This window comes from Anarrhichthys ocellatus, unplaced genomic scaffold, assembly GCF_004355925.1.
Source record: "Anarrhichthys ocellatus isolate YVR2014 unplaced genomic scaffold, GSC_Weel_1.0 scaffold5, whole genome shotgun sequence".
Taxonomy (NCBI): domain Eukaryota; kingdom Metazoa; phylum Chordata; class Actinopteri; order Perciformes; family Anarhichadidae; genus Anarrhichthys; species Anarrhichthys ocellatus.
Window position 1 is genome coordinate 13,365,717 of NW_022280035.1, and position 12,475 is coordinate 13,378,191.

Sequence of the window (12,475 nt, forward strand, 5' to 3'; positions counted from 1 at the left end):
CTTATCTTCCGGTCGTCGTTAACCATTAGATACCAGTGAGCCTGTGCTCGGGATCTTTCAGGAAAATTTGTTCAAAAAGTGACGAATCCACCGCATTTCATTAATTAGATTAAAAATCCTAATGAAGTGTCTGCTCCTACTGGAGTCAAACATCTCAGAACTATGCAGTGGGAAACAGGCCAAGAGCAAGAGAATGAACAGCTGTGTGAGATCTTAGCTTTTTACTTTTGCGGAGTGAAGCACATGACACAAAGCAATTACCCTACTTTGTACAGCAATTGGTTGCTTTTTAGAATAGTTCTTTCTGATGTTTTCTCCCTCAACTGGAGATAAATATGGATTGAAGGCAGAACTGTCTCATTGATTTGCACTTCTCCTGTTACAGTTTCTGTTACATCAGCTTAAGCCCAATTACAGCAGATTTGGTTGCTGCAAGTCTCTGTGGAGAGACTTTTCTGTTTTTTTCCCTTCCTGACTCCTAGGTGTGGGAGGGATTTTTTTATTTATTAATTTTGTAATTTTAGAAGGCGGGTCTCTTAACATATTCACTCATCGTTACAGGCGAAGCCGGCACCAAAAGCGAGCGCTAAAGCTTTAATTAAAAATGGAATCATATCTCAGCGAATTGAAGGGGAAAACGTTTTTGGTTCACTTGTTTGTTTGTTTGTTTGTTTCTGTTGTCTTCGGTTTTCCCCTGTGCATGTCTGAGAAACCATCTGCATGGAACATAATTTTTCCAGAGACAGAAACATCAGAACTGTGATCTTGCATGTCAATTGATTCATCTTAATTAAAAAAAAATATATATATATATATATATTTCAGTGGAAGGGAACAAATCACGTAGAGACAGTTGGGGTATGGGGAACACACTTCATGTTCCATGTGGAAGCTTCTCCTGCGCTCAAAAAAGTCCCAGAGCCTTTGGTGCTGCATTTGGATAGGACACAACTTTGAGATATGCAAAGTAAATCAATAACCACAGAACGCATCATCTTTAAAGACATCCTGGCCCTCTCCATTGCAGTCGGCACAGCCCTCCACAACTGCCAATTGGCTCCTGCTTGCTGCAGCTGCTGCTTCCACAGAGATAAAGTGACTTGTTGCTGATTCTATGACTGGTTTAAATAAACACCAACCTGTTGCCGCACATTTTCCCTCTCCCCTTTTGCAGAGGTTTACCAGTAAGCAGGATGTAATCAGGCACTACAACATGCACAAGAAGAGGGACAACTCTCTGCAGCATGGCTTCATGCGCTTCAGCCCTCTGGACGACTGCAGTGTCTACTACCATGGCTGCCACCTCAATGGAAAAAGCACCCATTACCACTGCATGCAGGTACACTACAAACTACAAAGACTCACAGCTACTCCTCCACCTACGCACATACCCACAACAAACCCACAAATACGTGCAGTAGGCACGAATGCACACAAACACGGAAACGGAAGACAATATCTGCAAATATGGCCACACATACTGAGGCATTACATACAGTACAAATAACCCACAACTCATCTATGCATATAAAAAAATGTGAAATATAATTCATCAATAAGTTTACATTCCAGAGCCAGACCATAAAGGTGGTTGTCAGTAAACCATAGTCCATGTACAGCCTAAAAGCCTGGTTCTGTACCCATTAAGAGCCTTAAAAACAACCGTTTTCAGCCATGACATTGTTTCAGGACGGTTTTAAAACAGCACAAGAGCTTCACGATACAGACGACGCCTGCGTCTGGGAAGTCAGGCGGCTCGTAACACGACTACCGGATGTTTGAGAGTCACACAGCTTACCTACATCTGTGAAATGGAATTACAGTTCCACGCTTTTTCCATTTACACCAAAGTGTCTTCAAAGAGCAGTGTCCTAAACGTGTCCTAAAGTAAACAATAGAAAATAATAAAATAAATAAAAAAAGGGAGAACACACGTGAGGCTTCTTGTGCTTTCCCCACCTCTTCGCTCTCTCGCTCCTTAATTGGCATGGATAAAATTCAGTAAGGTGTTTATATAAACTACACATTTTTCATCTTTTAGTACCAAGCAAGCCAGTTGAAGATTATTCCCCCTTCTGGATTTGTTTAAGTTTTTTCACATCTGCTTATTTTCAATGTGTCACTGTGCCGAGAGCTTTCTCGCCGACAGGGCAGCAGCGCAGTGGAGGACGGCTTGAGATACATTCTCTTTTAAACCCCTCTAACGGCGTAATTGTTATTAGGACGTTTCAGCCCTTGTTTTAACAGTCCCTGAGAACCTGCAGATGTTGGCATCGCCTCTCTTGATTTACCGGGGGAAAAGAAACAGAGTGGCATTTTTTTCATTGTTTGACTCAATATGGAGAAGTTGCCCGGTTTGTGTGCGGGTGAAAGGTGCCAGGGATGATATACAATTGCTGCTTTTAATTCAAACATTACCTGTTTCCCCCCCCGACTCTGTTGGCTCTGAGGGCTCCTGAGTACCAGGACATTTTAAACTAAAGACCAAGACAGTCATCTACTCCCATCTGCTTTCCTCTGCCCCCTCCACCTCTCAAATTTGTTCTCAGAATTACAGTAAGTTCGTGGTGACTGCATTGTCACACACTAAAAGGCAGCTTTGCCAGGAAGGTACTGTAGTTTCAGCTACCCGCTGTGACCACTGCCTCTTTCAGTCCCTTTTTTCTTTGTTCCAATTGTCACAATGACAAGATCGTTTCCAATTCACGGGTTTGAATTGAAACTTGTGAACATGAGAAAACAACCTGCTTCCACACATTTCTAGGCCACTTGCATTTTCTTAACCACACCGAGCTCCTTTCTCGATAGCGCGTACAGTATTATCAGATCTCTTTAAAGCACTGCCTTTTAGTAGCTGGCTCTTTTAAAACCATTCTTGCAAACTGAAACTTTCATGCCCGCTTTGGGCCAAGATCTTGTTTTCGATTGTCATGCTCTTCTTTGCTTTTGCAGGTGGGCTGCAGCAAGGTGTACACCAGCACCTCTGACGTCATGACCCATGAAAACTTCCATAAAAAGAATGCCCAGCTGATCAACGATGGCTTCCAGAGATTTCGTGCCACTGAGGACTGTGGCACAGTAGGCTGTCAATTCTACGGGCAGAAGACCACACACTTCCACTGCAGGTGAATATTGCAGGCCTAATGTGGTGGATGTTTTTTTTACATCTATAAAAATACATGCATTCAAAAGTAACACATATAAGTAACACAACACAAATATATATATATATATATATATATATATAGCAATTTAAACAAATCCAAAAGCCAACAGCAGAAAAAAACAAATCTAGGCACATTCCTTGTTAAATAATAGGCAGCACACAAGTGCAGTCACGACGAATGGCTCCCCTGTTTCTTGTCCTGCACCGTGAGGTTCTTTGAACATCATTGAATCACAGTTAGAAGGAGAAAAAAAAACATCAAGCTTTTAGTTTGAAGCACATGCGCCACAACACTATTATCAGTGGACATAGAATCACTCGGTTGATTCATCAAACTCTCTCCCTGGAATGTATGCCTCCGGAAACGGTTGCAGGTGGCAACATGTCAATGGGCTGCTGCTGTGTTACCGAACAGCCTCAGTTGTCATTCCTCCATTGTTAAGTATTTGAATCATGTGGCCCCTATCTGTGACTCCCATCTGCACCAAGGTACTGAGGAGGCTATGTAGCTGAGCATCATATGGAATCATGTTTTCCCTTTTGTTTTCCATTCTCCTTTCAGGCGCCCAGGATGCACATTCACCTTCAAGAACAAGTGTGACATCGAGAAGCACAAGAGCTACCACATCAAGGACGATGCCTATGCCAAAGATGGCTTCAAGAAGTTCTACAAGTATGAGGAGTGCAAGTACGAGGGCTGCGTCTACAGCAAAGCCACCAACCACTTCCATTGCATCCGATCGGGCTGCGGCTTCACCTTTACCTCCACTAGCCAGATGACCTCTCACAAGCGCAAACACGAGCGCCGGCACATCCGCTCCTCCGGTGTCGTGGGCCTCTCCTCCGCCTACCTGACGGCAAAGGATGAGCCGGAGGAGTCGAGCAACGACGACCTGATGGACTTCTCGACCATCAGCAGCAAGAACTCCAGCCTGAGTGCCTCGCCCACCACCCAGCAGTCCACCTCTGTATCGCACCTGTTGGCCACGCCCACCACCGCTGTCTCCTCCTCCTCTACATTGAGCCATGCCCTCAAACTCACATCCTCGATGACCAGTGCAGGCCAGCGTATGTCCAGCCTGCTGTCCCAGGCCCTGCCCAGCAACATGCCGGTGGCCCTCGCTCTTTCCAACAGTGCCATGGGCGGCTCCCACCCATTTTTCCCCCTCATCCCGAGGATGCCTCTCCAACCACCTCCGCCGGCCGCTAGCCTGATATCGGCTGTATCTTCTGGGGCTCACTCCATGCCCACCGACTCACTGACCCAAGGTTGCTCCACAGTGGGTGCAGACGGAGCCATGGCCTCTACCCCAACATCCTACGCCACCTCCTCCATCATGGAGAAGATCTCGGCAAGCAAAGGGCTGATATCACCCATGATGGCCAGACTGGCAGCTGCTGCCCTGAGGCCCTCCAACAACCTCCACCTAGGTCAGTCACTCCACAAAAAGTCATCATTTTTGTGATCATGGTGTCATCATTGTGTGTCATTTTTGTGGATACTCGCCAATGGATGATAGAAGTTTGAACTCTAATAAAATCTCCAACAATGTTGATAATAATTGTTTGGATCGTATATTTAGCAAAAATATTAGTTTGGTCCAGCTTAACAAATATTTAGATTTTCTGCTTTACAATATTGTAAATGTGGACTTGTGGACAAAACGAGTGATTTGAAGACCATTGTCAATAATTGATTCATCTAAAAATAACTTGACAGATTAATACAGCCCTGTTAATATTTCCTTTCCCTGACATTGTAACTAGACCAGCTTAACACACTTGCAAATTATAAAACCATGAATAAATTGGTAGTCAGTTGTAAAGGTTAACTTTGCTTGTTACTCTATTTATAGACAAGGTTATTGAAATATATGACAAACAATAACCTTTTGAGCTATGTCAGTGTTCAAAGATAATAAACTCCATGTAGACTAAAAGCCACATCTTTTTTTCCCGTGTGTGGACTTCTCTCCGCTCCAGCCAGAGCTCACAGAGTGCACTCAGAGGTCACTTCTATCACTATACCGCAGTAGAGAGAAAGGCGGAAAAACTGCCGCTTTCAGGCGTAAAGGGGCATACTGGAGGCATAGTCCTCTGCTCTGGGCTTGTTATTGTGTTGATCGTTTGTTAGATACCCACAATCCATTTGGAGATAAATGCGCTGACAGGGGAGAGTAGAGCCTGTAAAAGTCTCTTATGATGTTCAGAGTGGGGGCTCCTGGGGCTTGTGTCGAACATGTTTCCTCCTCATTGGTCTCTTATCTATGTCTGCGCCCGTTCCAAGCAAATGGAGGTGGAATGAAATTAAGATCAGAAATTGCAAGAACAAAAAAAAAAAAAAAGATGTTGGGTTTTTTCTTTTTTTTTTCTTATCCTCCATGCAAACCGATAAAAAAACTGAAATCGTTCAGGCAGAAATGACTCAATGCACCAGAGCTGAGAAAGGGGCTTTTTTTCCACTGTCACAAGAACTCAGACACACTTGCATGCATCAGCAAAGAAACACATTTTGAATTTCTAGAAACCTTCTGTTCCCACAAAAACATGTCAATACCTGTTTAGCATAAACACAATTCAAATACATTTTGGAGGTAATTGCCTTGTCTATGTTTATCATATTGCTCTAAACAAAGCTTCTGAAAAGGAAAATGAAGTTAAAGCATTAAATTGATAATTGATAACTGCAGAGCGCAATCTCGCAATCCGGTAGCAGTGGGGCCTCCGGTGCTGAGCCTGAGCAGGTGGGGGGGTGCGGATTGTGAATCGGGGCTGCAAAGGGGGGGCGTCTCCGGATGTTGCAGACTGGGAAGGATTACAATTCCTGGTGGTGTTCCTGGAGCAGGACAGGCCCTGTGAGAGAGATAGGGCAGCTGCTCCGGGGAGCCGGGCTGAGCCCGGGCTGTCAGGCGGAGCTCCACCTCTGGGCTTCCAGCAGGTAGTCTGAACACTGGGAAGGCCCCCACTGAGGGTGGGGCTTCCACAGATGGTGCCTTCACCACCCCTCTCGTTGTCTCACCGAGAGGCTGCGTGTCAGATCTCTATGCTTGATAACGAAGCTGTAATCTCACATACTTTATGGTAAAAGTTAAGCGCATAGATACAGGATGGAGGATTGGCTTCGGTTTTGTTTCTCATATTTGCTTCATAAAATGTGTGAACAGGACATTTAGGGCTAAAATGAGGAGGAAGTGGTTTTTACTTCTCTGTCAAAAAGGTGTGAGAAAAGTCACAGTGTTTGTGGCCATTGTGTATGTTTCCCTGTTTCTGCTTTCAGTATTTTCTCAGTATTTTTTCTGTATTAATGTTCCGCTCTAATTTACCCCTAAGTGTTTTTCCCAGAGATTCAAGCATCTGAAGGGTTTACTAATTAGACACACAGTACAAATGATCTTTCACAAGCTCTGTATCTTATCCGGAGTAATTACATGGTGGTACATAATTCCTGGATAATTTCCAGAAAGAAGCTGCTTCGAGTCATACTCATTTGTTCTCCCTCTTTGGGAAAGTGAATAGAAAAAAAATGACTTCACGATGTGCAGCAGAAGAAGAGACTTTTGCATTGTAATCCACCTCAAAAAGCAAATGCATCCTTTGATATAGTAAAGGAATGCTTTAATCTGCCTGATGATCTAGTAAAGATCATATAGTGAGAGGCTGCTCTTGATGTAATGTGCTCTCATTTGGTCTGAGAGTTAATTTGATTGTCAATGACAAGGCAGGATCTGTCTGGCTGGTTCATTTTGGGTGTACTCCTTTCAAGTTGGGGCTCAGGAAGGAGCGCTGGACATGGACTTGGTGACCAATCAGTGACCTCAAACCGCCGATTTCCTTTAGCTCCTCCCCAACTCCACCTCCAGCCCCTCCAACCTCAGCCATTGTCAAACAGAACTGATACTGACACTTCCCCATCTCCCAGCTTTCAGCTGACAAGGCCCAAGACTGGCTTTTCTACTCCTATTCTGCCTGATATGTCTCTGGGTCATCTCGTGGCAGGGGGGGTCTCTGGTCGGCTTCCCCCTTACGTAGGCTCGTCTTGTTTCCTGCCCAGCGAGAGAAAGGAGAGGAGCCTCACCAGGCTGAGGGCCAAGGGCACACACTTGGTTGCCCATGACCTTGCCTGTCACTATCCCTCAGCACCAGCCCTGACTCCTAAACAACAGATTCCTCACCAAACCAATCACGCCCGCTGGTGCTCCTCAGTCTTAAAGTGTCTGAGAGGCTACACCAGAGTCACCCCCCCCCCCTCCCGCACACTTTTTTTTTTAAAATAAACCACCACTTATTGTCTACCAAAAAGCCCAGCTTTCTCTGTGTAGCCCCGGGACAAATTAATATTTCAATCCCTTGGGGATCGGGGGTGGGGGGGTGGGGCAGAATTCACCTTCCCGTCAGCATTTCTACCCTGTGTCGTCCCCTGGTCTTTATTTATTTCATTTCAGCACTCCTGTCCCCGCTCACAGCATCCACTGAATACCTATTTGGAGGAGAATTTGATCAAGAGGTCATGCTATTTGAACCAATCTGATTGGCTGTCAGCTCCAATCTGACCGACATGGCACCCCTGTTCCTTGTGGGTACGCTCAGTGGCATTGGCTGCTGCCCGTTGTCAGGCCAACAAGCAGCCTGGGAAGGTGGGAAGGGGGGGGAGGGGGGTCGGCCAATCTGAGACTGCCACTTTCCCTCAGCATTAGCATCTCACTTAATGACCAGTTAAGAGGCAGCCTGGCAAATGAGTTGTGACAAGTGCTGCAGAAAAAGGAGTATTTTTCCCTCATATCTCCCGCCTCTCAATCACCATTTAAAAGGCTTGACGGCCTGACATAATTTCGCAATAATTATCACTCGGAGTATTCTTTTCGGGCCAGGACAGGAGTCAGATTGGATCTCATCACAGGGTAATAATGCTGACCAACAATAACTTTGTTGTCACTTCTCTCATCTGCGTCTCCGTCTTGATCCTCAGGGAACGGGCAGCCGGCTTCAGCAAGCCACTTCAATCTGGTTCAAGTGAAGCAGGAGCCGATGGACGTCAACTCCGGGGCCACCCAAGACTCCACGCAGGAGCACAGCCTGGACCTGAGCAAGAAAGACCACAGGTACACGGCTGCCTGGTACATAAAGGGTTAATAATGCTATATGACAAATGTCTATTCACCTAATATACTACGGAAATAAATAAACAAGGAACAAAGGTTTCTACAGTCTCGGCAGCCAGGGTTATGTTCGCAATTATTTGTCAAAAATATCTTGTTTATACATGTGCATACATTTATAAAACCATCAACATATTTCTCAATGTTTTTGTGTGAGAAGGATGTTTGTATAAACCGTCAACTCCAATCTTCCCTTCAACTCACACTATATCTTATTTTATAAGAAGACAGCATTTTTCTTCTTCATTATACAGGCACACCTCGTGTGATAAATAGTAATATTTACTGTTCTCATGCAAATCTTGACTAAACATTGTTCATTTTCCTTGTTCCAGTAATGAATCAAACGGACACCCTGTACCAGGGAATACATCTCTTTTATCCTCGCTTATGAATAAGGTAAGATCCATCCATCAAACGCCTTTCATCCCAAGACAAATTAGCGGGACGCGCAGGGGCCTGTTTTTTTTTTTTTTTTTTAATGTTTCACCGCTAATAAGATGAGTTTGTATCATTTAAATTTTCCAGCCATTTTTCATACAGTGTAATTTTCACTGCACCTCTCACAAATTAATATAATGAAGCAGTAGCTGGGTGCCACGCCAGATATATAGAGATGTTTGTTTTTTGAGGAGCTGTTTTGAACCCGCCGTCCATTTTTTCTCCTCCTTCATACTTCATACTCCTCCTTCATACCCCCTCCCCCCCCCGCCTCGCTCTACATTTATTTATAGACTTTGTAAATTATTAGATTAAAAAGTCAGGGGAGAAAAAAACAACAAGAAGGCGCTGCCCTCATTTTTTACCAGGTCTAAATGTTAGCGTATGGAAATTTAAAGGTGTATTTTTTTTGGGGGGTGAAGATTAAAATGGACATCGTCTTAATCATACATCTCATCTGATTTATACATATTTATATGATTTTCCATCATATTGATGATGTAATAAGGGATCAGTCTTTTTTCTCTTTTTTTTTTTTACCCTTGCCAACTGGTAAATACCCCCTCCCTCCCCTCCACACACGACACACGCGTTGCCTAGTTGCTCTCCTTAAAGCAGCCATTAAACCCAGACAGTGGAGGGGCTTGAAGACCTGTTGTCCAACAGCTCCTCGTGTCATGGCAGCTTTCGGAGGGGGTGGGGGGAGGGGTTGATCCGAGCCACCGCAGCACATAAAAGGGTTAACAGTTGCTCCCAGAGGACACTTGGCAAACACGTTTGGCCTGCACTCAAGCAAAACCTTGGATGTTTGTAAATCTGGCTGTGCTTTTTTTTTTTTTTTTTTTGCTTCGCCAAAACCATTTGTATGTGTAAACTCTCACACTCTCACTAACATATGCAAGTGCCCGGCTTCCCGTATGTTCTGCTAACCCAGCAGCGGGTTGTTTTTGTGCTCTGTAGATGTCACAGGTGAACCCTGCCCTGTTCAACGCCATGCACCTGAAGACAGAGCTGGAGGCCAGCCAGGGAGGCAACAGCTCGGAGGCAGCACAGTATCTGAACAGAGTGCTGAAGAGGCCGCTGCCAGAAAAATCCGCCGAGATCTGGAGGACATACCTCCGCAGGTATAATACATGGTGGAAGTACAAAGAGTCGCTGGAGTTAGACTTGACTCATTTGTTTTGAAAGCGAGAATACAGTCAGAGTGTTTAAAAGTACCCTGCATAGAAGGACCTTTTTCTGTAAATACAATTCCTCACATACTGCATCACTGAAAATCCCCTGAAATACAAAGAATCTGGTCTTGCAGGAATTTGTAATGACTTGCAGCACAAAGGACATTTACCGTCAGATCACGAGTCGAACCAGCTGTTTGTCGATGTTCTGGGAAGGCGGAAAAAAAAACTGACAGTCTTCATTATCTGTCTGTGTTAAAGGTTTGACACAGACGACTTCTGTGAGGCTCAGTGTGACTTCCTACAGAAAGTGCACTTTCACTGCATGGTGGAGGATTGCGGTGCACTCTTCAGCACTGTGGATGGGGCCATAAAACATGCTAAGTGAGTGTTTCCGCTGCTTCATAATCTGAAAATACTCCCTTTCCACATTTTGGCGTTCGGCTTTATTGATCAACATAAAAAAATGAGCTTCCATCTTGTTTCTCAGCTTCCACCTCCGCGCCACCTTGAACGTGAAGTCAGAGCCTCAGTTTGGTGAGGGCAAGGACTCCGGTGAGGGGGCCTCGCTGCAGCCCGCTGCCCCCGTCTCTATGGCCAACAACCCCTCCATGGATGTGGCACACCTCACCTCCTCTGGTGGCTACAGCTCCCCGCCTCCCGCCCTGCTGGCCTGGAAACAGCTGACTGGCAGCATCCCTCAGATGCCGGCCTCGATGCCCAACCTGCCGGCCAACTCCCTTCTGGCCACCACCTCTCTGGAGAATTCTAAACCCCAAGTCAAACCTGGTTTCCTGCAGTTTCCAGAAAAGTAGGAGAAACATTTAGCTTCTTGCTGTTACATTAACAGTACAGTGTGTTTATTCGACCATAAACTGCATTTTCCGGTTTTTTTTTATTCATCCAGTGATCCCTGTTTGGCTACTGACTGCAAGTACAGCAACAAGTTCCACTTCCACTGCTTGTTTGGGAATTGCAAGTATGTGTGCAAGACAACTGGCAAGGCCGAGTCCCACTGTTTGGACCACATCAACCCCAACAACAACCTGATCAACGTCCGCGACCAGTTTTCCTACTTCTCTCTCCAGTGTCTCTGTCCCAACCAGGTGAGTGAGGTTTGATAAGTGAGCCAGGAGCTGAATCACCTACTGTCATCTCCCGGAGGTTTCTAAGCATGAAGTATGCTATCTATTAGACCGGTATTTGAGGTTATTTGACTCAAGGCTTTCACAACCGCCGCTCCCCGTCTTCCATCTCTGCTGAAAAAGACAGTCGACTCACCCCAGTAATGCCTGTTTATATGTCAATGATGTCATTTTGACTGCCGCATTCTCCTCTCAGAAAAGGCCAATTTAGCTGATATTACCCAATAAATCATTGTCACTTGCACAGTAAACAAGGCTGTCTGGAATAGGGCAAAAATCAGGGGAATGCTTCGCAAATGAAACCTAAATGGCAGCCCCTGCCTGCTCTCATGAGCCCGTATTTGGAAAACCATTTAAATGAATTCATTAATGTGTCGAAAATCACCCCTCTCGCAAAAATCCCCCCCTCCCTAACCCTCCCCCTCCTCATCCTCCTCCTCCCTCCTCCGCCCCTTAGTCTGCATCTCCTGAACTGAGCTGATCATATTTGGACCAGTCCTTTGGGATCTGGGCCTCACAAACAGATGGTGGTGTACAGAGATGTTCAAAAGGAGGGGTGTTTGTGGGAAGAAAAAAAATAAAGCCATCGTGCTTAGAAATGTGGGATGTTCCAAATGAGCAGAAATAAAAAAAAAAATAAAAAATAATTTTAAAAAAAGGGCTGTGAAGAGTTTGTTTATGTTTTTGGAGAAGCTGTGCGTAGTGTTGACTTTAACTTGGCACACAAAGAAAGATCAAGTCAAGCTTTCAAACATATTTGACTCATGAAATTGGAAACTGTGTTTCATCTGCAGCACTGCGAGTTCAGAATGAGGGGCCACTATCACTGTCTGCGGACCGGCTGCAGCTTTGTCACTAACATCACCACCAAGCTGCCATGGCACGTGAAGAAGCACGAAAAGGCAGAACGCCGCGCCGCCAATGGCTTCAAATATTTCACCAAGAGGGAGGAGTGTGGGAGGCTGGGTAAGAAAAAAACACATCTGATATGATTTTAAGTTTAGTAGAAGTTTTGGCCTGCCGTCACTTTTTCTCACACTCCAGCTTTTATTAATATTCTACCTGGAGCACCGTGTGGATTAAAAGTTTTAAATTGAGAAAGACGTAGATGGATTTTTGGTGGCAGGAGGATATATTACCTGCGTTTACAAAAGGGAGAGAGACCAGTGTCGGCAAACACAGTGTCATGCTATGCGAGTTGATAAAGAGGCACGAAAGAAGTCCGCCTCACGAGTTTTGTTGCCGTTTTGCATATCCACAACGGCACATCATGTCCCAAAGGTAGTCTCACCTTTACTATGTGAGCAATACCGTTGACGGGGGGGGGGGGGGGGGGGGGGACAACCCCGGCAGTTATATTTTTTCTTTTTTCGGTGACTTAAGAAAATTCTT

At 45.1% G+C, this 12,475-nt stretch overlaps 1 protein-coding gene across 7 annotated transcripts in view; it reads left to right on the forward strand.

Annotated features, from left to right (window-relative positions):
* casz1 (castor zinc finger 1) overlaps positions 1 to 12,475 on the forward strand; it is a 76,232-nt gene that overhangs the window by 56,233 nt on the left and 7,524 nt on the right. For all 7 annotated transcript variants that reach the window (XM_031845567.1, XM_031845565.1, XM_031845566.1 and 4 more), the window contains 10 exons: positions 1,175 to 1,339; positions 2,953 to 3,125; positions 3,729 to 4,597; positions 8,133 to 8,265; positions 8,658 to 8,721; positions 9,724 to 9,887; positions 10,200 to 10,322; positions 10,429 to 10,749; positions 10,846 to 11,044; positions 11,878 to 12,049. In XM_031845567.1, coding sequence (XP_031701427.1) covers positions 1,175 to 1,339; positions 2,953 to 3,125; positions 3,729 to 4,597; positions 8,133 to 8,265; positions 8,658 to 8,721; positions 9,724 to 9,887; positions 10,200 to 10,322; positions 10,429 to 10,749; positions 10,846 to 11,044; positions 11,878 to 12,049 — 2,383 coding nt within the window. The remainder of the gene's footprint in view (positions 1 to 1,174; positions 1,340 to 2,952; positions 3,126 to 3,728; positions 4,598 to 8,132; positions 8,266 to 8,657; positions 8,722 to 9,723; positions 9,888 to 10,199; positions 10,323 to 10,428; positions 10,750 to 10,845; positions 11,045 to 11,877; positions 12,050 to 12,475) is intronic.